The sequence below is a fragment of the Arachis hypogaea genome, chromosome 20 (genome assembly GCF_003086295.3).
Source record: "Arachis hypogaea cultivar Tifrunner chromosome 20, arahy.Tifrunner.gnm2.J5K5, whole genome shotgun sequence".
NCBI classification, from domain to species: Eukaryota; Viridiplantae; Streptophyta; class Magnoliopsida; order Fabales; family Fabaceae; genus Arachis; species Arachis hypogaea.
Genome location: NC_092055.1, coordinates 10660257 through 10684953, shown reverse-complemented (window position 1 = coordinate 10684953; position 24697 = coordinate 10660257). Strand labels below are relative to the sequence as shown.

General features: G+C 32.0%; 3 protein-coding genes across 4 annotated transcripts; 2 read left to right on the top strand and 1 right to left on the bottom strand.

Moving 5' to 3' along the window:
- Nucleotides 1–1704: 1704 nt before the first annotated feature.
- Nucleotides 1705–2085, top strand: LOC140182941 (uncharacterized). Its single transcript, XM_072230919.1, has one exon. It carries the CDS (start codon nucleotides 1705–1707, stop codon nucleotides 2083–2085), a length of 381 nt encoding a protein of 126 aa, XP_072087020.1.
- Nucleotides 2086–6493: 4408 nt separating this feature from the next.
- On the top strand, nucleotides 6494–12758 carry LOC112782688 (BRASSINOSTEROID INSENSITIVE 1-associated receptor kinase 1). The gene is made up of 11 exons (XM_025825193.3): nucleotides 6494–7333; nucleotides 8033–8165; nucleotides 8250–8321; nucleotides 8409–8552; nucleotides 9183–9254; nucleotides 9371–9442; nucleotides 9527–9606; nucleotides 10573–10701; nucleotides 10800–11141; nucleotides 11450–11844; nucleotides 12084–12758. The coding sequence occupies exons 1-11, from the start codon at nucleotides 7231–7233 to the stop codon at nucleotides 12396–12398; spliced, it is 1857 nt and encodes a 618-aa protein (XP_025680978.1). The 5' UTR covers nucleotides 6494–7230; the 3' UTR covers nucleotides 12399–12758.
- Nucleotides 12759–13262: 504 nt separating this feature from the next.
- LOC112784250 (protein RAE1) lies at nucleotides 13263–16999 on the bottom strand. 2 transcript variants are annotated; one of them, XM_025827405.3, is made up of 11 exons: nucleotides 16763–16999; nucleotides 16587–16673; nucleotides 16355–16432; nucleotides 15669–15862; nucleotides 15253–15394; nucleotides 14979–15059; nucleotides 14619–14747; nucleotides 14123–14200; nucleotides 13950–14021; nucleotides 13637–13717; nucleotides 13263–13555 (listed from the first exon to the last, which is right to left on the bottom strand). In XM_025827405.3, exons 1-11 carry the CDS (start codon nucleotides 16811–16813, stop codon nucleotides 13505–13507), a joined length of 1044 nt encoding a protein of 347 aa, XP_025683190.1. In that variant the 5' UTR covers nucleotides 16814–16999; the 3' UTR covers nucleotides 13263–13504. The 2 variants fall into 2 exon arrangements, with proteins under 2 accessions (XP_025683190.1, XP_025683191.1); XM_025827406.3 differs by lacking the exons at nucleotides 13950–14021; nucleotides 14123–14200 and having other exon boundaries at nucleotides 16763–16994.
- Nucleotides 17000–24697: the final 7698 nt, after the last annotated feature.

Genomic DNA, 24697 nt, shown 5'->3' with positions numbered 1-24697 from the left:
TCCCAGGTGAGACCCATTAGCCTCTTTACAGTAGTCTACAAGATTATCTCAAAAATCCTTGTCCATAGACTGCAACACTTTATGAATCTCTTAGTTAGTCCGAACTAGAGTGCCTTCCTGAAAGGTAGACTGATTTCGAACAATGTTTTTATTGCGCATGAAGTTATGCACTACCTAAAAACGAAGAGATTCGGGAATGTAGCTGAGATAGCCATTAAACTAGATATGAGAAAAGCGTACGATCGCATAGAGGGGCCTTTTCTTCGGTTTATGATGGAACGACTAGGGTTTGATGCAAGATGGATTGGGTGGATTAAAGAGGTTGTTACGACTATTTCTTACTCTGTTGTTGTGGAAGATCAATCATTTGGCTATTTCAGGCCAAGTAGAGGTATCCGGCAAGGTGACCCTCTCTTCCCGTATCTTTTTCTCTTCTGTGCAGAAGGCCTCTCCTTCCTGTTACACAAAGCAGAGCAAAACAGGAGCTTACAAGGGATCCAAATCACTAGAAGATGCCCGACTGTTAACCACCTCCTCTTTGCAGACGACTCTATCCTCTTTTGTAAAGCGTCTCCTAACTGTTGTGATAGTATTCTGGATCTACCGGGTGATTATGAAAGGTTTAGTGGACAAACAGTCAACCTAAATAAGTCGGCTATTTTCTTCAGTAAAAACACCCCCCAAAATACCAGAAGCCAACTGGCTGAGAACCTAAATATCCGACATATTGGGGTCCAAGATAAGTATTTGGGTGTGCCTTCTACAATCCAGAGATCAAAAAAGGCAACATTTGGGGCTATTAAAGACAGAGTTCGAAAAAGAGTTGAAGGTTGGAAACGTAAACTACTCTCAGCTGGAGGGAGACATGTCCTAATTAAGGCGGTGGGAGAAGCTGTCCCTATCTACACCCTGTCATGCTTCAAACTGCCTGACTCTTTAATTCAGGAAATTTACGGTATTTTAGCTCACTTTTGGTGGGGTCAGAAGGGAGAGGAACGGAGGATTACCTGGGTCAGCTGGGATATGATGACTAGGCCGAAAATGGAAGGAAGCCTGGGATTTAAGAACTTAAAGGCACAAAACCTGGCACTTCTAGGCAAACAATGCTGGGGAATAGCAACACAGCCTAATTCGATATTGGCTAGAATCCTAAAAGGCAAGTACTTTCGCTATACAGATATCATAAGAGCAGAGGTAGGGAACATATCGTCTTGGGGCTGGAGAAGCATTCTGGAAGGGCAAAAAGTCACTGAGAAAGGCTTAATCTGGCAAATAGGTCCTGCTTCTGAGGTGAACATTTTCTCTAATCCATGGGTTCCGACTCAGTAACAATTTACCCCTACCATCAGGTTAAACTCCTTTGCCACGAATCAACTCGTCTCACGGGTCAGTCACCTGATGCATGAAAACAACGAATGGAATCAACAACTCATTGCCTCAATTTTTTCACCAGCCATCACCCAGCAAATTTTAACACTAAAAATTGGGAAACAGAGGGATAAACTTACCTAGTTGTTCCACAAATAAGGTAAATATGAAGTCTCTTCTTGTTATAGAGTAGCTTTTACCTTCAACCACGAACCACCTGAGCTTCATCCACACCTCTAGCAAAGACAAGGGATTTGGCGTGATCTCTGAAAAACTAAAGCTCCACCAAAAATCCTCCTTTTCCTCTGGCGTGCTCAGCATGAAAGGCTTCCGACTATGGAGCTGCTTCATCGAAGGATCCCCTCGAGACTGGCTACCTATCCGCGGTGTCATGCACCCACAGAAATCATCATACATTGCCTATTCTCTTGTGAGAAAGCTAAAGAAGTGTGGAATATGAGCCCTTACTGTGGTATTACTGCTGGCGAAGAGGAAAATCTGTTCTTCAAGTGTTGGGAGGCGAAGAAGAAACACTTAATTTTTAACCCAACTGAAGAGCAGAACCTAGTATCATTGGGGATTTACTGCTGGTGTATATGGCGGTCTCACAACGACCACGTCTTTGGGCAAGGTGCCAAGACTCCCCAAGAAGTGGATGGCCTCGCGAGAAGGATGATTAACTGGGTTTCAGTAACTGCCAATGAACCCCAAATCTGAGTGGGTTATTCTTCTATCTTCTCTCTCTTTATTGTAACTATTAAGTTAATGCTCTATGTGTCTGAGCCTTAGAGAGTCTACTCTCTTTCTTTTTTTTGTCTCTACTAGTCACATGGACGGTTGTATTCTTTTTTGCTGAAAGGAATAAAGTATCTAATTTTTTTTTAAAAAAAATCTCTGTTAACTGTTTATTAACAAACTATAAGTTTCCGAAAATCTCCCTTGACTCCTGATGGACATCCTTGACCATGGATTTTATATAGAACCTTTTAGTAGTATTTTTATTTTTAGGATCTTACTGATAAATGTTCGATGCTTATTAAAGTGCTTTGTATTAAAAAAATATATTTAATAGCTTTTTTGAAAGTAAAAGAGTAACAAAAAAGATAATTACGTAGCAATTGTGTAATCATAGCCTATGGTTGATTTAACATATCTTTAAGCAAATTAGCACATATATATAGGTCATCACAAACCAAGTTGGGTTGGTCTAGTGGTTAGCTCACTAGTCCGCTTAAGCAAGTGTCGGGGGTTCGAATCCCGCCTTGTGCATGCAGCAACCCATTGGCCAGCGGCAAACCCTTAAATGGAGCTCAGTACCGCGACGGATTAGTCCTTGACCTGTCGGGTTGGGGGATACCGTGGGAAACCAAAAAAAAAATATAGGTCATCACATATTATGTATGTATATATATATATACCAAAATAATTAAAATTTTTACCAATACAAAAGTCAGGCATGCAAGACTATATATATTCTTTTAATTTGGTTCTTATTTTGATTATTTTGGTGACTTGGTTCTTATTTTGATTATAAACGTAAATTATTTTTTTTTGGTAATAAACGTAAATTAATTTTAATTATGCTTACGCAACACACTGTGGTATGAATATGATTATTTGTTTTTGGTATAATAAACTACATTTTCATTTAAAAAGCCCAACTTATGGTGGTATATTAGACTAGTACAAAATGGGCTGAAACGATAGTATACATTGGCGAACGGCCCAATCTAATAAAGCATGCAAGATTTTATATCTGTAGACTGAAATTGAAGCATGACCCAAAATACTGGGTTCAAAAATTTCTTGATCAGTATTAATGTATTATATTAATTAGGTAAATTCTACTCAATCTTCTTTATAAATAATAAGTTATTTCTTATAACATGTCTAATTATCATTAGATAAAATATGTTGATTTATCATAGTTTATATAACTTTTAATTTAATTTAAATTATGATAACCTAATTAATTAATCAAGATAACTTTTTTTTTGTAACTTATAAGAATCATTAGAGAATTCTATTTTATAATTATGATGAAAAGTAATTGCTAAAATTTGTTATTCTTTGTTATTATGAACAGTGTAAAGTCACTTAAAGTTTAATTTCAATTATCATAACTCAGGTTAAATTAAGAATTAATATTAATTATAATAAATTAATGGGTTAAATATGATTTTGGTCCTTAAGATATAAGTCACAACTTTTTTTTGTTTTCAATATTTTTTGTATATAAAATCGTCTATAAAGTTTAACTTGGTTTTAAAATTATCCTTATTTTAAAGACCAAAATCATACAGAGGTAGCGGCAGAAGTAGAGTTAAAGATGGATCGTGGACAACTTCTTCTTCTTCTTTTCTTCTTCCCTTTTCTTTTTCCCTTTCTCCTTTGCAGAAGCAAAAATACTCTTTTTTTATAATTTTTTATTATGAGTAATTTGGTCTAAAATTTTAAGATTTAAGTAAAAATGACGATTTTGTATGGAAAAAAACGTTTGAGACGAAAAAAATTTTCAACTTATACTTAAGGGACCAAAATCGTACTTAACCCTAAACTAACTCATTTTATCCAATAATAAATAAATATATCACAAGAAATAATTTATCTTTTGTTTAAATTCATGTAAATTATTATTAGGAGTAAGTATTGTTTTGCTCCCTAACGTTTAGGTCAGAATCAAAATCGTCCCTCACGTAATTTTTTATTTGGAATTGTCTCAAACGTTTTATTTCATATTAAAATCGTCCTTTTAACTTTTCATGGACAAAAATACCCTCCACCACCACCAGTACCCTTACCACCACCACCACCTCCCTTACTCCTACCAATACTAATAATCAGATTCAAGAACACCAACAAGAACACATTATTCAAATTCAACAGTAAAATCAGCACATAACAACAATGAAATCAGAAGATAACAAATCAAAATCAGAATTAGAAGCAAAAAGTACAGAAGCAGAAGCAAACACAGAAATAGAAGAAGCAGAAGCAAAAAGCAAAAAGCAGAGGCCGAAGCAAGAAGTAGCAAAAAGCAAAGGCCGAAGCAAGAAGCAAAAGCAGAAGCAGAAAGCAGAAGTCGAAGCAAGAAGAAGCAGAAAACAGAGGCCGAAGCAAGAAATAGAAGCCGAAGCAAGAAGTAGAAGCAAAAGCAGAAACGGGGAGGTGCAGCGGCGAGGTCGGTAGCAGCGGCAGCTAGCTCTCTCCCTAGCTTGCGTCTCCTCTCTCCCTCGTGAGCTCTGATTCCCGACAGTGACGACGACGACGGCTCCAAGTTTCGCCGATGCCGTTCCCCCTCCCCCTTTCCCCTTCTCTCTCTTCCTTTTCCCTTTTCTCTTTTCCTCCCCCTCCTCGCGTCCTTTCTCCTTTTCTTTTTTTCCCTCTCGTGTTTTTTTCTTTTTTTAAAAAAAAATTTATAATTTTTTTATTAAAAATAATTATTTTAATACGAAATAAAACGTCTGAGACGATTCTAAATAAAAAATTACATGAAGAACAGTTTTAATTCTAATTCTAAATGTTATGGGTTAAAATAATACTTATCTCTTATTATTACGAACAGAGAGTAATTGGAGTGGTTGGGGTGAGTGTTGTAGTTATAGACATAGTATATTAACCCTAATGAGTGTTGCAAATGTCATTGGCATGACTTGGTCACTTTAATAAACCGTTAAAACATCACCGAGTTGTACTACAACATTATGCTCTTATCTAACTAATGGTTTACTTGCATTAATTTTGAAGTGCAATTTGGTGCCACATCTTCCGATATTATATATATTACCCCAAATAATCATGTGGCGACACATTGTTCCTGTTTTCTATAGTCAAATATTTGACTAAGGCCATCCCTATTTTCTTTTAAATTCATTTGGATGATGTAGTGTCTAAAAAAATTGTACATTTTTCTATTAATTTCAATTTTGACCTGATTACATGCATGTATGTTCTAAGTATTTTTATATTAGTATTTACTATTTAGTAATTGTAACTTTTTGAATTGTAAAGACCTAATAAAAATATTGAAATAGTTTAAAGCGACTACCAAATACGTTAGACTATCAATAATAATAATAATGATAATAATAATAAGTTGGCAATTCGGGATCCATTATAAATTCATATATAATAATGCTTTAAGGGAAATTTGCTTTTAAATAATCTGTTAACAAAACTATTCAAATATGAGAAATTTTGCTAGTCACGTGACAACTTGGACACTTAATATTATTTACTTTTCTGATGGAACTTAGGAACACTCATAAATTAATGTAAGCACCTTCATTTTTATTAGTATAAAAATCATGAGTTAAGGTTTTCATCAGGGGGGAATTGTCAAAGAAATTAAGTCACGATGATAATTATATTCATTATGAATTATATGCATATTAATTATAACTATCCTATAAAATCTGTAATTATTAATTAACTAAAACGCCATATGACCATATCTATCATCATCACAATCCGTATCCTAAAGCATGACTTTTCCCCTAAAAATTTCATTGTCTTGGGTTAATAATTAACGAGGATTTTGATATTAGAACTATCAATGGGAGTTTATTTGTTAAGACAAAAACACTGATACCTCAGCAATACATGATAGTATCTTTCTTTGGTTACTATATCCTAAATTGAGAAAATAACTTCTCTTATATAAATAATAAACAATTGATACACTTCTTTCACGTATAACTACAAGACATCTACCAAATTATAACTGAGTCACTAACAAATTAAAAGAACCCTCACAAGTCACAACAATATAAAAGAGAACACTTTATTGTTCTATACTCAATAAATTTATTCAAAGTGCAGACAAGCTTGAAAAACGGAATCCCCATTAGTTGACCAAAATTTTAAGGCAATAAAGGATGCCTTTATTTACAGACATGGGATATTAAAATAGAAATATAAAAATATAAAATTATATTTGATAGATAAAATATAAATAATAATATTATATTAAAAAATATTAAATTAATATATTTTATTTTATTTTTTATTATTTTTTTAATTTTTTATAATTATATTATTTTCAAATTTTTTAAATAAAAAATTAAAATAAATTATATAATTTATTTTAATTTTTTATTAAATAAAATATAAAAATATTAAATTTTATTTTTTTATTTTTTATAATTTTTTTTTATTTTTTACGACATCTGACAAGTTAAAAGCTAATCCGTTGCGAATCTTAAATCCGTTTAAAGAAGAGTATTAATTTTTGAAATTGTGAAGCTTGAAACTTTGAATTAAACAAAAACAAGTTTTGTTGATTGTTGAGATATGAAGGGGTGTGGTGGGGACAGTCACAGGCGTGCAAGCGTGCGTCTTTGACCCAACTTGCTTTACTTGTTACTGTTCCAATAACCCCTCACTCTTCTTTTTCTCTCTCTCAATTAAATTCTAATCACACTCCATAATTCATTTAAATAATAATAGTAATAATAAAAGTGAATAACATTAACAACTACTATTATTAGAAGGTCGAAAATTCTAACACAGGATGCAGCATTCATTGACTCTGTTCCTCTCCTTCACCCTTCTTCCGTCGACCCTGTTCCCTGCATTTTTCAGCTGAAACTCCCCACACCCATCTCAGATTTCACCTCCAGATTCCCAACTAAGACCTCAGACATAAAAAAGAACGCAACTTGCAACTACCCAGACTTCGATTCTGCCTCATCTTCCAAGTCCAAAGTGGTTCCTTTTTGTTTTCGGTTGGTCAACGAGGTCAAGATGCTGCTGAGCTTGAAGGGTATCATGTAGATCGAATAGGACATAGAGGGGTCTGTGAATTAGTGAATCAATTGGTTTTATGACTTGATTATTATGAAGGTGTAGGTGAAGATTAGTATGGGAAACGTGGAGATGGTGACTTCAACTTGCAAGGGTTCTTTTCTTGTTTGTGCAATTTTGGTGCTTGATTTGGTGCTTAAGGTCTCTGGCAATGCAGAAGGTGGGTGGTTCCCTTTTGTCCTTGCTCTCTATTGTGTTTTAATTGTTCCCATAAATGTTTGTTCCCATTAAGCAGGTGCCTTAAATGATCAGGATGGGGAAATTTTACCCCAATTAAGCTACTTGTTCCTTTTGTTCTTTCTTTTTGATCTACTTGATTCCCTTTCGGCTTTATTGTAGCTGGGTCATGTGTTAGAACTGGAGAACTTAATAATACACTTGGAGTAGCTTTTGTTAAGTTTCTACTTAATGCTTCCCCAGTTGTAATATATGAGTTGATAGAATTGAATGGCTTTATGGTTTTTCTTAGTTTGATGATACCCTTGTATCTGTGTCATTAGTTTGGGTTATTCACTTATTTGTTGATTGTTGAGTAGGGAATGTTCAATCTTTAGTACAGGATATCACTATAATTGGTGATTCTAATAGTATGGGAGGCTTCTTTATCTCAGAGTGGCTTGTGGAAATGCTTTTGTCCTTGGAGAAAAAGAAGTGGCTTTCCGTTTGCTTTAAAGTTTAATCTTTTTTTGTGAGTTAGTTAATTGTGAGATGGAGGTTACTAGGGTTGACTCATTGAAGTTGGGATTCATGTTTGTGATTCCTGAATCTGACAATATTTCGCATTGCACCATAAATGTGGAGACCATACAACATAATAATGAATATCTTTGCACCTGAATATTGCTTCTATCTAACACAGGTGATGCCCTAAATGCATTGAAGAGCAACTTACAAGATCCTAACAATGTTCTTCAAAGCTGGGATGCCACCCTTGTCAATCCATGCACATGGTTTCATGTTACATGCAATAGTGATAATAGTGTGACCCGTGTGTAAGTTGATATGTAACATTTAAAATTTCCTGTTTATTTATGATTGGTTGTCTGTATAGTGATTATTAATCCCTTTCTGGTCAGTGATCTTGGAAATGCAGATCTATCGGGTACATTGGTTCCAAACCTTGGTAATCTACCAAATTTACAGTACCTGTAAGTTGCTATCCATATACTCTTTGTGATCAGATTATTTCATTATCAAAATCTTTTGAGTTTATATTCGGGGGGTTTCAATTACAGGGAGCTTTATAGTAATAATATAACTGGAAAAATCCCAGACGAGCTTGGAAATTTGACAAACTTGGTGAGCTTGGATCTTTACTTGAATGTGCTAACTGGTCCAATACCAGCTACATTGGGCAAGCTTAGTAATCTACGCTTCCTGTATGAAATACTTTCCTTATTCTCATATTTATATGCAAAATATATTTGACTTGATTTCAATTTGGTTTCTCCCTTTACCTTTTCAGCATCCAATTTATTGTTTGATTTCCCATGCAATATAGTTGTAGAGTACATTGTCTGCGACATGCTATTTCATTTCCAATAAAGGCTGTGGTATAAATGAGCATATACCTATAGGAAAAGTATCTTTCATATTTTTATTGTTGCTAGTACTTCTATTTGACTCAATAATGAGTGTGTGTTGAATTGCATGAAATATATGGTAATTAATGATAGTGCTCAGTGGTTGTAAAAATGAATAAATGAAGCACTAATTAAATATGGTCAAAGGTCCACACTCATGCTTAATCATATAGTTATATTTGTTAAGTAACTTCGGTGAACTGTGATGCATCCATGCTCTCTATCTTTTACTCTCTCTTTTTTTTCATGTTTCAATATAAGTAGTATATTAGTGATAGGCTTATTCTATTTTTAACTCTTTCCTGCATGAAACTTGCACAACTTACTATTTAGTAATCATTGTTGCACCTTTTTGCTGATAATGTTTTTTATTAAAGTATCAAATCTTATTACCTGCAAATTAATTCTTCCTGCCCTCTGAAACAGGCGTCTCAACAATAACACCTTGTCAGGAGGCATTCCCATGTCTTTGACCGGGATCACTTCACTGCAAGTTCTGTGAGTGTGACTCCTATATTTTCATTTCCCACTGAGTTAATATAGACATGTATTTTTATTTATAATCGTTTACTATATTTTTGAGAGCGCAACACCATGATTGTTGTGGAATGCAGTGATCTCTCAAACAACCACCTAAAAGGAACTGTGCCAGTCAATGGTTCATTTTCATTGTTTACTCCGATCAGGTTGGTGCCAATAGTTTTATTTATATCTATGACTATTGTTAAGAGGTGACCTCACTGTTGATAGTTGGTGGATTCCAATTACAGTTATCAAAATAATCCTGACTTGATACAACCAAAGAATGCTCCTTCTGCACCATTATCTCCTCCATCAGCACCTTCTTCAGGTTTTTTGTTCTTCTATTGTTGATGATTTTGAATTGTTGAAGATAACTTGACCTAAATATGTTTGTTTGTAACGTAACTCTAGTTCCCATTGATGTCACAGTCTGTTGAGCTAGACGCTAGAACAAATTACAAGTTTATAACTATAACTACCTTAACTTGAAGCCAGACCCAATTTTGGTTTGGAAAATAATGAGACTGGGGGCTAGGGGCCACATCTCCTTCAGGCCAACTAGATCAATAACATGTTAATAGCAGCTCATCCAAAATGTTAAATGTCTGTTAAAAGTTATTCAAAAATGTAAATGTGTGAAGATGTACTCGTATACTCTTGAAGTAAATGAGTCCCCATTAGTTATATTATCAAAAAAAAAAAAAAGGGAAAAAGGATAACGAAGCTTCAAATCTTTTCTTAATAGTATTTTATGAAATAAAAGTAAAAGAAACTTTGTAACATGGTATGAAGTCGTTTGTTATATTTAATGCTAGTAGGAAAATTTAATTCAACAGTTGAATTGATAAAATTCTATGTTCATAATTTTAGTACTTTGTGAAACAACTTTTTCATGTTGTGCATACTTTACTTTTGTTTCCTTTAGAAGCTGTCTCCGGTCTTTACCTTGCATTCCAACATTATGTTCACCCTGTTACCCCTGAAGGACAAGAAGAAAAGTAACTTTTGATAAGTGGCAGGCTACTGTTTTTCCCCGTGTATATTTTTTAATTATCGAAAAGGATGAAATGATGAACACTAGTCTCTGAAGACATTAAGGATAGCTCCTTTAGGACAAGTGTATATGTCTCATGCTTAAATGTATTGCCTCCACAGGTTAATGTGCCTAATGGTTAAGTCGTATAAGTCAAAATATAATTATGTAGAACCTTGGGATTCTTATCCCATTAAATTAAATTCAATTTCTTTATATAGACTCATGACTTATTACTCAATCCGTTAATTCTTTTTGCAGGTAACAGTGCTACTGGAGCTATTGCTGGAGGAGTTGCTGCAGGTGCTGCTTTGTTGTTTGCAGCCCCTGCTATCGCACTTGCATATTGGCGAAGAAGGAAGCCTCAGGATCATTTCTTTGATGTCCCTGGTTAGTTGAATACACAAAAGATGGTATACATAATGATAAATGCTGTGCATTATAGTTGCCACTGATTTTCTGACATCTTATCTGTCTTTCAATGACAGCTGAGGAGGATCCTGAAGTTCACCTAGGCCAGCTTAAAAGGTTTTCGCTGCGTGAGCTGCAAGTTGCAACAGATAACTTTAGTAACAAACATATTCTTGGTAGAGGTGGATTTGGGAAGGTATATAAAGGGCGTTTAGCTGATGGTAGTCTTGTAGCAGTAAAAAGGCTGAAAGAGGAGCGCACACAGGGTGGGGAGCTGCAATTTCAAACAGAGGTGGAAATGATCAGCATGGCCGTGCATCGCAATTTGCTTCGGCTCCGTGGTTTTTGCATGACACCTACTGAACGGTTGCTTGTGTATCCTTTCATGGTTAACGGAAGTGTGGCATCATGTTTACGAGGTAATTATTGAATCAACAATGCAAACTGCTTTTATTCATAAATTACTTTTCTTCCTATGTCATTATATATAACTTCTCTTGTATGCTGTTTATGGTAGAAATGTTATAGTCAAATCATGGATTTCTTTTTTATTTAGTATTGAAGAAATGACATTTATGTATTTTTAGATGTTATCTATTCTAGAACATAACACGCGTAGATATACAGAAAATTTTATACAGTTCAAATGCAAATCAATTCTTACGGCTGGTATTCAAACTGTTTTATGTTAGATACTTGTTGATTGATATTGCTTGTCTTATTGTAGAACGTAATGAATCTCAACCGCCACTTGACTGGCCAATACGCAAGCGTATTGCATTGGGAGCTGCTAGGGGGCTTGCTTATTTGCACGACCATTGTGACCCTAAGATTATTCATCGTGATGTCAAAGCTGCAAATATATTATTGGATGAAGAATTTGAAGCAGTTGTTGGAGATTTTGGCTTAGCGAAACTTATGGATTACAAAGATACTCATGTTACCACTGCTGTACGTGGTACAATTGGGCATATAGCACCAGAGTACCTCTCAACTGGGAAGTCGTCAGAGAAGACTGATGTTTTTGGATACGGTGTGATGCTTCTTGAACTAATAACCGGGCAGAGGGCTTTCGATCTGGCTCGACTTGCCAATGATGATGATGTCATGTTGCTTGATTGGGTAAGTATTCAGATTTTTCAAAACATGTCATCCCAAGGAGTTGAACAATTTTGCTAACTGTATTATCTATGATCTCTTGACATGATTACTGATGCCGAATATTTTATTTTGTTGCTTTCTATCCATGATTCTGTAACCTCAAGTTCCTGGCTGCAGTGTTCTGAATTGCATAGGCCATGTGTAATGTTAGCATGAATGAGTAACCATTTTTGGCAACTGGCATTGTTTTGTGGGTGCAGGTTAAAGGGCTTCTTAAAGACAAGAAGTTGGAAACACTGGTTGACGCGGATCTGCAGGGCAATTATATCGATGAGGAGGTAGAGCAGTTAATCCAAGTAGCGTTGCTATGCACACAAGGCTCCCCTATGGAAAGACCGAAGATGTCCGAGGTGGTTAGAATGCTAGAAGGCGACGGTTTGGCCGAAAAATGGGAGCAGTGGCAGAAAGAGGAGATGTTCCGTCAAGATTTCAACCACATCCATCACCCCAATGCAAATTGGATAGTAGACTCTACTTCTCACATCCAAGCAGATGAACTATCTGGTCCTAGATGATCCTTTTCAACATTCAAAAGGCAGCAGAAGGATACCAAAATCCTGCACTGACAATGCTTTTTCTGTTGGAAAATAGATACACTTCTGATTTGTGCATAATGATTTTCTTCACCCTCTTGGCCTCTCTTCTTTTTCTTTTTCATCCTTTTTGAAATTATGTTAATGTTAAGAATACATGCCCCATTGATCATATGTTGTGATTATTAAAAGAAAGAAGAAATTTGTTGTAATTTCAGTTGGGTTGTCATGTTGCAGGATAAAGTGTGGCCCAACAAGCAAACCACCACTTTTGTCAATGTATGTATGAGAAAATTAGTATAGATCTTTATGGAAATAAATACAATTCTGTTATCGTTCTCAGACATGAATATTTTGGTAGGTAGTCTTCTGTTGATGTGGATTCAGCCATTCCGACAATCATGAATGTTACATTATTGTGCGAACAAAATATTATGTATCACTTTTTGTGTACATTTTGTGTGCATTTTTATTTTTGGTATTAAACTAATTAATAAGAAATAAGAGAATAAAAAATTTATCTTTTATACCGTAAAAATATATATTTATCAAAGAATCATGCAAATATAATTTTTTTTTTAAATTAACTTAACTCGTCCATAAGATATAACCTACTTTGGCTACGAAGTTTTAATGTGGATCTTACTACATATTAATTGCTACTAGATAACAAGAACGAATCTCAACTTATATATGCACCCATAAGGTAACTTGAAATCCCTATCTGTATCACTATATGTCAGCCATGAAACAAACCCGCGTATAAAGTTCCAAATTAACTAACCAGAAGCACTGCCTTTGTAGTTTGTGACCCAGAGATTAAAAACGAAAACGAACAAGAATCACTGACCACAATAACCAAGAGTGAACAGGTAAGGAACTAGGAGCATTACACTATCTAATCCACAATTGTACTTGCATCTCACCTTGTCATAACTCAAAATTGCTCGACAATGTTTTTAAAGAAAAAAAAATTGTCATAAGGCAACAAATCTCGTTCAAGCGTTCGCAAATTTCTATTTATATACAGAGCCAACTAATATACTATACATAGAACAGAATCCCAGAAGAGGATCATCTCCATTTCATTATTTTCTTCCTGTAGTACCAATGCGTGGTTTGCCCTTAACCTCAGACTCCTGTGTATCACATGTGCATAAATGTCATTAAGAGATAATAAAGATATATTCTTTTAGATATGAGTCATCAAACCAAAATACCTGTGGCAAGTGGAGGAAGATGTACGTCTTTGCTGTAGCAGGATTACAATTTTCTGCCCCTTTACTCCAGTCATAGCAGACCTATAAGCAGGATACAAACAAATTAATGCTACATGTTTACAAACTCTTCCCATCTCGGCATCACCACAAGTAGTATTAGTCTTATTTTTAGTTGAAACCATGAGATACATATGCAAGTTTTGGTAAATCTGATGCACAAGTACCATAATTAACTTAAAGAAGTGCTTGAAATTAAATTGGTGCTAAAGTTTATTCATTAATGCTGCAAACTCGAGAATTGATGTGGGTATACCGAGTAGGCAAATATTGAACCATCATTATTGAAGGTACTGCAAGGAATAGGTTGGTTGCATCTTAACATGGCCTGGATAAGAAATCTTGAATTAGAAAAGCATGTATTTTACCAGAAATACTACTATGCATGTGCCAGTTAGAAATTCAACTAATGTCATCAAAGACAAATACCTTCAACCTCTGTTTACTATCCTTGTCCCAAAAATTGAAAGCACCATCTGATCCAGCAGTTGCAAATGTGTGGTGTATCTAAGGACAATGGGAAAGGAACGAGAGAACCGATAATAGGCAAGGGTCAACATAGTTCCCAATGATATAGGATGTCTACCATTGGTAGAACTGTGGTTAGAAAGTAGAAATTAAGGACAACTGTTGCATTAAAAAAAATGTGCACAGGGAGGCCCACAAATCATACATAAGTAAAGAATCAGCTATGCACTAGACAGAAGACAAAATAGAATTCGTGCATAGAATTCCAGAAAATTGCACAACTAAAGGATATAGAATAGTAAAGATTTAAAAGAAAAAATAGATAAAATAAGTCAATAGTAAATTGCCACAGGCTACGCATTTGTCAAATATTGCAACACACCAAACCTTTAGATCATCGGTAAAATATAAAGTAAATCAAGACTCAAATCAGCATAGTCGGGAACATATATCTCACCGGATGGAAATTTAAGGAGTTGACAGAGTATATTTCATTTCCCTCTCTGTGGCATTTGAAAGTGAAGTTTTTTCCCTGCTGACCATCATCCAAATGATGCACCCCAACTCTTCCTTCAATTGATCCAACCTGCAGTAAGTATATTCTCAGTTTCAACAGTTCAAATTAATCAACTTAGACTTATACAGATGGAGCCCAACCATGGAGGACAAATATGTTAGGCTAGCAGGTGAACTCAGTTTCATTAGACAACAGACAGAAATTGAAGTGTAGTTCCCCTTTCTTTGCTGGAAAGAATAGATATAAGCGTGACTTGTAAAAATAACCAAACATCTAAAAGAAGTGGAGCACGATACATACCAAGAAACCTTGTTGATCAGGGAATGCTGCAAGGCACCTTGTTTGATACTTTAAGGGTGAAACGATTCTCTTGAATTCAACCTGTTGCACATGAACAATAATGCCCAAGCTAAGCAATTTGAGAAACCAATGATGTGTAAGCAACAAAACAGCCTCATGAAATAAAGAGAAAATAGACCCAATATCACAAGTTAATTATATGACTGAAAGATAACACAAATCTAATGTAAAATATGATTAAGTTGTGATAAACTAGATTCAAGTGAAGTATTACCTGAGGATTTTGCAAGTTGTATACAATCAGATTTCTATCAGCTGTGCCAACAACCATCAGAGGATGCCTCACTGTCATTGCATAGCAGCGCTCCGGGAGTTGCTGGGTGTGCACTGGATTTGGTTGCCTTGTATCCCAGTACCTAAAAGTAGCCAGAAAATGTTACGCGGAGAGGAAAGAAGTACCAGATCACACAAAATATCAGTGAAGAGCTAGATATGAAACCATCCTCATATGTCTTATAGTGAGGCTATATATAGAGTGAGACTTATTTTCATACTCCCCCCCCCCCCCCCCCCTCTTTCCTGTAATAATTTACTTCAATTCTAATTAAAAACAAAAAAAAAACCACCTGAGTGATGCTATATTATTCAATGGATACCGTAAAATCAGCAAATTCTATTCTAGTACCTTACCTCAGAGTTTTGTCCCAGCTTCCAGTTACTAAAAGGCTCATCTCCGGAATCCAAGCGATCTCTTTGATTGGTGCATCATGCATCGCAACAGTCATTGGTTGACCACCAGATAACAAAGGCCACATCTTTACTTGCTTGTCACAGCCACCAGAGAAGACAGTTGTGCCATCATCTTTCCAAGTCGAGCACAAAACCTATGCAGAAAGAGAAACATTATGATGTGCAGACCAATTGAAAGAGCTTACTGCTTCCAGAATGTAGCTTACAGCTTACTACTACTACTACTAATCTATTACGTTAATCATTTCGACAGTGAATGCATCTCATTAAATATTAGTTGCATATATCAACAAAAAAAAAAAAAAAAAAAAGAAACATGTGGTAACTAGCACACATACATTGAAAGTCCAACAGGACAACAATGCATAATCAACCCTCGAAGATCACACATGCAAGTGATCTAACTATGTTCTTCAATTAAATCAGTCAGACATTGAAATAATAGTCAATCCTGTATGTCATAGTGAAACATAACACCGTGGTTCTTGCACTCTAACCATGACCATCTACTTCTCATTCCTAATTTTAAAAACCATCTTGCTTATACAGAACACTGAACACAACACACTCATAAATTCACATGCAATACATGGTAATGATAACTTAGCACAACCTAAACACCTTACCGGGTGGTCATGAGATATAGATGCCTTGGGGACAGTACCAACATTCACCCCATTCCTTGCTACCTCCCAACACCGAACCTACAAGAAAAAGATTCACAAAGTAGCACTATATCATAAGCCTGTTGAACTGAGGCCTTTTCAAAATGTTGCATTCAATTGCAAGCAGAGAAAAAAAAAAGGGTGAAATTTACGCTACACAAGTAAACAATTTAAGAGAATGATGATGATTCACCTGGTTGTCCCAGGAAGTGGCAACGAGGAAATTAGCTTTGGGACTGAAACTGAGACTTGAGACTGAATCAGTTGGAGGTTGATTCACCTGACAAAAATTAAATCCCCAAAAACACAAGTTCAGAAGCTGCTTCTGATGAAGAAGAAAAGAGGAAGAGATAGAGAAGTCTATGATACCTCAATGGACTTGTTAGGGTTATGATTCGTGCTTGTCAAGAAATTCGACATTTTTTACGCCAATTTTTTTCCGGAAGATTTTCTCTGAGAAAATCACTGAAAAACAGAAAAGAAATGAAAAGAAAAAAAGTGTTTGCAGTTTGGAGGGAGAGTTAGTAAAAGAAAAAGAAATGACTCGAGTGTGCAGGAAAGGGTTTAGTTGGGGTAAGAGCAGGTGTAGGAATTTAATGCTGCGACCTAGCGTTTTTGCCACGCCTTTTTTATGGGCTATTATCAAGGGCTCAGCGTGCTTATCACGCTTGATTATGGGCGTTTTTGGACATTGCTTATGGGCTTATTTTTTTGTTTCTACATTATTGGCCACTATTTTGGGCCAGAGTTATAATACTTGTTTCTTTCCTACTTAGTCCTCTTGTACGGTCCAAGAAAAAAAAAAGATGTATATAACTAAAAAGGATGGAAAATAAAATAAAAGTCCGTCTCCAATCTGCAGTGTTGTGCAGTTTAAATTAGTATTGAGTATCTTGACCAAAAAAAAAAAAAAAATAGTATTGAGTATTTTGAAAAAAAAAATCAGTATTAAGTATGTTATAAAATACTAAACAAAAAGGAATATGAAAAAAAATTTAAGCCGAAATGACTAACATGAATTCGAAATTGTTAGCATAAAGAAGTATTATTTATTTGATTGACTTGCATAATTTAAAACTATCAATGTCAATAGAGTCACACAACCACATCTTATGGTATTTGTTGGATGAGAATACAAAATATTTTTATACTATAAAATACAAATGCACATTTGATCACAGCTAAAGAATTTAATTAGAGAGCCAACTTGCCAACATTTTAAAATTCTTTTTATCATAAATTTTAAAAAATGAGAGTTAAAAAAATGACTAATATTAACTAATTAAAAAATAGTTTTTTTCATATTTATTCTATATTTTTTATATTCAAAAAATATTATTTATATATCAAAATTAGTCACTAAAATTAATCATTATATATATGTATAAATATATGTATGATTTAGTTTATTTTTAATGTATATTTTATATTTTAATATATATTTTATACTAATAATTCATAGTTGATTTTGGTGTATACTTAACTCGATTAATTTATATTACGTACATTTATAATGCTTAAATTTATTATTTGGTTTTTCCCCTTTGTTTGTGGCCTTTGAGCGCATGCATTAATCAAGCATAATATTAGACCTATTATTGCATATACTTAGATTTTTGTCTTGCATGTTGAAATGAAAAGACAACTATATTATTATTTTTTTTTTTTTTACCAAAGATATGAAATTCGAACCCGCAACCTCTTAATTGAGTATGGGGAGACTATGTTATTTGAGCTATTACTCATTGACAACTATATTATTGAAGGAGGTTAATATTATTAATTCAATATATAAGATCTTATATATGTCAATAATTGGAGAAATGTGTTAATGCTCGATTAAGATATGAACCTAGCTAGCTGCTGGCTTGCTTGCACTTACCGACAGAGAAAAGAAAATTATCTGTTACTGTGTAAATCGCGATAGAAATGAAATATCAACTTAATTTATTGAATATATAGGTGCCTTTTTGTTTTTTTCTAGTTTAATTAGACGTATGATGTATCCGTCTCTTTTTAAAAGAGAAAAGCATGAAAAAATCAACCACATTTTCCATTTTGGCAGCACTTTTTTTTTTTTCCCTCTCTCATAAAACCTAGTGTCCCAAAACCCTTGAACTCCTGTTTGATGATGATGTTGTAATAATCTAGCAATTTTGAAGAGTATTTGTTTAATTGCACTTGGTCATCAATCATCATAGTAATGCAAAATGGCGGACCCAAGAAGGTGGAATGGTAACACTTGAATTGATCGAACTTGGGGAATATGATGGTCAAATGTTTATCATAGAAATTTGATGGAAAAAAAAAGATATATTTCACTAACAATAAAACAAAAAAAAAGTCTTATTTAATGAATTAATCAACTTAAAATCTTTCATTTTATTGAATAGTATTAGTAGACAAACGTTTTATCATGAAATTATTTGTGTTAAAAATTTAAATTAATAGAAAAAGGTAACATAAATGATATTATTCGATATATTTTTAATACGGTTTTTTATGTAAGAACTTTTTTTTAGACAAAAAATATAACTGTGCACATAGAAATTTAATGTGATAAAAATGAGGATGTTGAATAGACGAGCGATCGCACATAAACAAAATAAGAAATAAAAATATAAAGTTGGAGTAGTGTCTGCTGTAAAAAAGATGATAAAATTTCGCTTTAAGTGGTTTGAACATATAAAAAGAATACCATCGAGGATAGATTATAGATATAATAGAAGGTGGACAACTGATGACTGATAGAAAAAGACTAAAAAAGATCATATATAAAGTGATCATAAGAGATCTATATATATGTCAACTGTCTTACTATAAATATGATGGGAGTCACTCAGATAAAGATGTTTAAAATGTCTTTTTTTAAAGATGTTTTTTAATAATTAAAATTCAATACATATAACTGATTAAACCGTGTTATTTTTGTCAAAATTAGATTAGACAAATTGATTTGGCCAAAAAATTGATGAACTAAATCTTGAATCAGTCTAAATTAATATTTTTTTTATAAAAAATGACTACAATATCCTTATTATATAAAATAAAAAAAATTCTTATTTTATATATATATATTTTGAAAACTCTAAGTTCTAGCCTTGTCTTCTCTTCTCTCTGTGTCGTCATGGGCTTAAGATTTAAGTAGTGTTTGTTTTGAGGTACTCGAAGGAGACTGGAATACTGAGACTCGATATCATGTTTGTTGGTCTAAAGATTGATACTAAAATTTCAGTCTCAATTCCCAAAATTTTAGTATTTTAGTACCTCCAAAAAGTGGAAACACAAGAGACTGAAATTTTTGGAGACGGAGACTGAAACTTTAATAACATTTTATACCTAAAATATCCTATTTTAATTAATTAGTTCCAAATTTACCCTTTGTGCAAATTAAATTAGAGCTTCATTCTTATTTCAGTCTCTATCTCCCACTTTACACGAAACACAATATTAAGACTTATTTTAGTCTCTGTCTCTTAGTCTCTGGTTCTCTTCAAACCCTACCTTAGGATTTTCAAAATATATATATATATATATATATATATATATATATATATATATAATGAGTATTTTAGTCATTTTTTATAATAGAGTATTGTAGTTATAAAAAAATATTAATTTAGACTGATTTAAAATTTGGTTCATCGATTTTTTTGCCAAAATTAAATCGGTTTGTCCGATCTAATTATGACAGAAATAATACAATTTAATCGATTACATATGTAAAATTTTAATTATTAAAAAATATCTTTAAAAAAAATATTTTAGATGTCTTTATCTAAGTAACTCTCAAATATAATATATACATGATAAAGTACAAAATGTTATTAATCCATGTAATCGACCTCACCTTATATAGAATAAGAATAAAACTTTATTGTTGTTGTTTGTTTTTTTAGTTTGTCTCACAATAAACTTCTTTTTTCATTTGGATAACAAAATCAAATTCTAATTTTTTTTTTTACAAAAAATATAATATTATATAATAGAAGAGGAGTGCTAGGGCCAGCAACTTTTGTGATTTGTAGCTATCAAATAGCCATCAATGATGATTTTAATGGTATGAGATTGGTGTGAGATTTCATCCAATAATGATTCACTTTTCTTTGCTGTTACATACGGGCTAAAATTTGATAAAGTTGTTGGTCCCTAGACTTTTCCATAATAAAATTACTTTAAAATACATAGTTAATTAGTTATATACTTATATTCATAAGTAAAAAAAAAAAAAGTTATATTGATAGATAAATAAAAGAAAAAGAAAAAAGAAAGAAGAAGGAACGAACTACCGCAGTTTCTTTGGTGACCCTCGAAAAATAATTGGTCGTCTTAGTATGCAACGTATATGTAGACTAGATACATTCCAAATTAAAAATGATGATAATGACTAATTAGTTGCCACTCTATATATAGATGGAAAACGCATCGTTGAATATGTTGATGAGTAGTAAGGTAATAATAACTGAATAAGGTGTTAGGCAAAAAGCAAATTAAAAAACACATGCATGTATTCCAGTTCCTATCATGCATCCATGCTGGTGCTGTTTTTGACCAAATAAAATTACAATTATCAATGGAAATAGAACACTATTCTGACCTTGCATGTATGGGAATGCAAGCCATCAAGTCAACACATTCATATAAGACGTTAGATATTAATCATAAATATTTTAATTTTTTAACAACTAATACGTAAAAATAGATATTTAAATTAATTAAATAATAATTTTTATAAAAAATTGACTAAAAATTAAAAATTAAAGGACAACGAACTAGCATTTTTGAGAATAATAATGGATGACCATATATATTGTATTTATTTGTAGCAGTCGTGACGTATTATTATTATTATTATTATTATTATTATTATTATTATTATTATTATTATTATTATTATTATTATTATAAAAAATAAGAGTGATAATATCACCATTCTAATAATAATAAAAAAAAATTATAAGAGTAGTAGCAACTAGCAAGAATAATAGAGAATAAAAATCAAGAATAACAACGTGAATATTTTCTCAATGCTTGAATATATACATCGTCTTATCTTTACATATTCGTACTTATTATATACGTGCACTCTCTTCTCTATACAAACCAGCGATAAACCAGGGGTAATTATAACTGCTCCAACTACCAAGTCCATTAACAGAAAGTAGCTAGTTAAACTCTTTACAAAATACTATTTTAAATAATAATAATAGCAAGTGAGAAATATTACCATAGGTAACATTACATATATATTAATTTCTTGCGGGAAAGTGCTGTGTTGAATATATACTTGAATTGAGTCCAAGTGATCCTCTTATAAAGACGCGTAAAACGGATTTTGTAAAGATGTGTCGTATTATTATTAGACGTATTAATGAATCGGTTATTTTTTAATTTTTTAACAAACTAAAATAAAATCGATTTTTTATAACAATAACAATAAACTCAATTGTTATTAAATCCAATCGAATCGACTAACATAATCCACTATATCATAATTTTGTTTTGTTTTTTTTTAAATAAAAATTAGGGATATATTTATCTTTTTATCAAAAAATTTAAATATAATTTGGTTTAGATTATATAAATCAGTCGGATTAAATCGGATCTAATAATTATAGTGTGGACAATTGAATTTATTATTGTTGCTATAATAAATCGATTTTATTCTGATTTATTAAAAAATAAATTATTAACTGATTTAATAAAAATAACTAATAATATTATGATACGTATAAATGTCTTTAAAAATAAAGATATTTTTAATATCTTTATGGAAGTAGTCTCCGAAATTAAAAGAGTAAGAAGCGAAGTTGCATGGATATTGCAAATAAGTTTCCCGTGTACGTAGTTCACGTCATAGTTTGACGATTTTCCCTAATTAATTGTAGTCATTACTTTTTGCTGCAAAAGACAAAACTATTTGGACATTAGATTTTTTTTTTTTGGGCAAAGAAAAAACATTGCCACCGTGGATGAAATACTCTATTCATTTTAAATTATTTGTCTTTTTTATTTTAAATTAACTATTGTTTTGTTTTTAAATTTTATTAACATCTTTTAAAAATATATATAATTAACACAGAATATATTTTATTTTATTTTTTTTTATAAAAGTAAGATAATAATATAAATATTAGTTATCACTAAAAATATATATTAATGGTTTAAAAAAATATTCTGTCGGCACAATACTGATAAATTGACAATAATGAATGTCACACAGAAAGAAATGTAAGAAAAAAAAAAAGAAAGAAAGAAGGAAAAAGAGAGAAATAATGAAATAAATAAATAAATAAATAAACAGCTAAGGGAAGTGGCTGCTGAGGATAGGGAAAAGATAGAAAAATAAAAAAGATAAAGATTTATGCGGACACAGTTATTTTTATATAAAATTAATTGAGAAATTATTAAATAATTTAATATATTTAATTAAATTATTATTTAATAATTTTTAATTATTAATTTTATATTAAAATAATTGTATTTAAGTTTTTGCCTAAACATAAAAGAAGATTTTGAGTTTTAAATATTTTAAAATGAAGATTAATTATATGAATTTTTTTTGTTGACTATTATACAGATTAAAATAAAATCAAATAATATTTACGTAAATATAATAAAATTATATATTATACTTATATGTAAATTGACACACCTAAAAGAATTCTAAAACTAAAAATAGTTATTTCATAAACATTTAATAGAATTTTTATTCGTCAATTAAATTAATTATTAGAAAATCTCCTTATCAGTGCACTCTTTTTTTAAATATATAAAAATATGGAGATGATATAGAGGGCACAGACCATTTGTCCTGTGATGGTTGGTGTGAGGAATCTTTTGTCTAATAACTTGAGTAGATTTTTCTTCATCATTAGTCATATCAACATATATAATAATTGATGCTAACGTGCGTAATTATTTTATTTAATTTCAAATACAATAACGAAGTTGTTAAAATTTCAATACATTATATATATGGAACTCTATTTTCTATAATGATAATAGTAATTTCCGTCCTTTAACAAAGTTAGCATAGTAATAACTTTCAATTTTTAGTGGATGTGAGAGATTTGATTCAATGAAAAACAAAAATACAAATTGCATGTGTCACGCGCACGTGAAAATATCATCATCTTTCGTGAATTATTATTATGAAACAACATTAATTTGGGTTGATAATAACTTGATCATATTGTTTTATGTTCATTTTCAATTGACCAATCATTTTCTGTAGCGGCTTTATTGTTAGTATTATATTTTGGAAGAAAACTAATTAATGCTGGGAACCAAATAAATGTGTCTAAACTGAGGTTTGTCATAATAATAACGTGTGAAGCAATGATAAATTATATTATTATACCATTTTATTTCATATCTAACAGCTCTCATATATGCATGCATGTACTATGTAGCATCTTTTTTTGTTATCTTTTATTTTTTAAATCTTCTGCTGAATTGAGTTGGCTTTAATTATTTAATACGACACTGCTTTATCTTCACCTGAAACCATTGAAAATTGTAGATATATGAAAGTCCAGGACTCATTGTGTGGTTTTGATTTTACTTTGACTTCTCTTGGTCCACCTTATTTATTTATTCTAAAATTAATGGCTCTTATTGTTATTGAAGCTTAATTATATCAAGTTCAAATTTTGAAATATTCTAGTTTTTTTTTTTTAAATTGCTGAATTATTGAATTCAACCTCTCAACTTCTTATGTATGTTCACATCATCACATGTAGTCGTTTTGTGAACACAAATATATATATATAAAATAAAAGTCCATGCAACAATGTTAATTCTACATACTAAAAAAGAAAGAAAATAAAAAGATGAATGCTACCTACCCCCTCTAAAATAACATGTAAGTTACTCTTCATTATGTGTCACATTGTAATTGGTCCTTATCTTAACCATAGTTAGAGCGCCAACGTCATCACCATCTACTGTCCTTCCACACAACCTCTCGTCCCAGTATAGCCAGCGCCTCTTTTTGTCATGAATCACTTCTTACCCACATAATTAATGGTTAATTTGGTTATTAAATTTTTTTATTAAAAAAATATATTTTTATTTAATTACGTGATGGAACATATATTTATATGTAAAATATAATTAAATAATAAAGTACGAATAAATTAAAAATTAAAAGAATAAAAATACTATAAAAAATACTTATAAGAAAGTTAGATTTTATCATTTTAAATTTGTGTTATTAATTTTAACAATTTATTTTTTTTAAAAATAATTTATGTACGATACAAAATATATTTTTTCTGATTTTAATTATACTTTTAAGTA

Bases quoted from the DNA above. Each gene is read 5' to 3' on its own strand.
- LOC140182941 (XM_072230919.1), top strand. From the start codon at position 1,705: ATGGAGCTGCTTCATCGAAGGATCCCCTCGAGACTGGCTACCTATCCG.
- LOC112782688 (XM_025825193.3), top strand. From the start codon at position 7,231: ATGGGAAACGTGGAGATGGTGACTTCAACTTGCAAGGGTTCTTTTCTT. The intron at 8,553-9,182 runs GTATGAAATACT...CCTCTGAAACAG, and splicing joins CTTAGTAATCTACGCTTCCT to GCGTCTCAACAATAACACCT. The intron at 9,443-9,526 runs GTTGGTGCCAAT...TTCCAATTACAG, and splicing joins TCATTGTTTACTCCGATCAG to TTATCAAAATAATCCTGACT.
- LOC112784250 (XM_025827405.3), bottom strand. From the start codon at position 16,813: ATGTCGAATTTCTTGACAAGCACGAATCATAACCCTAACAAGTCCATT. The intron at 16,674-16,762 runs GTATCATAGACT...AATTTTTGTCAG, and splicing joins ACCCTAACAAGTCCATTGAG to GTGAATCAACCTCCAACTGA. The intron at 13,556-13,636 runs GTATTTTGGTTT...TGTGATACACAG, and splicing joins TCTTCCTCCACTTGCCACAG to GAGTCTGAGGTTAAGGGCAA.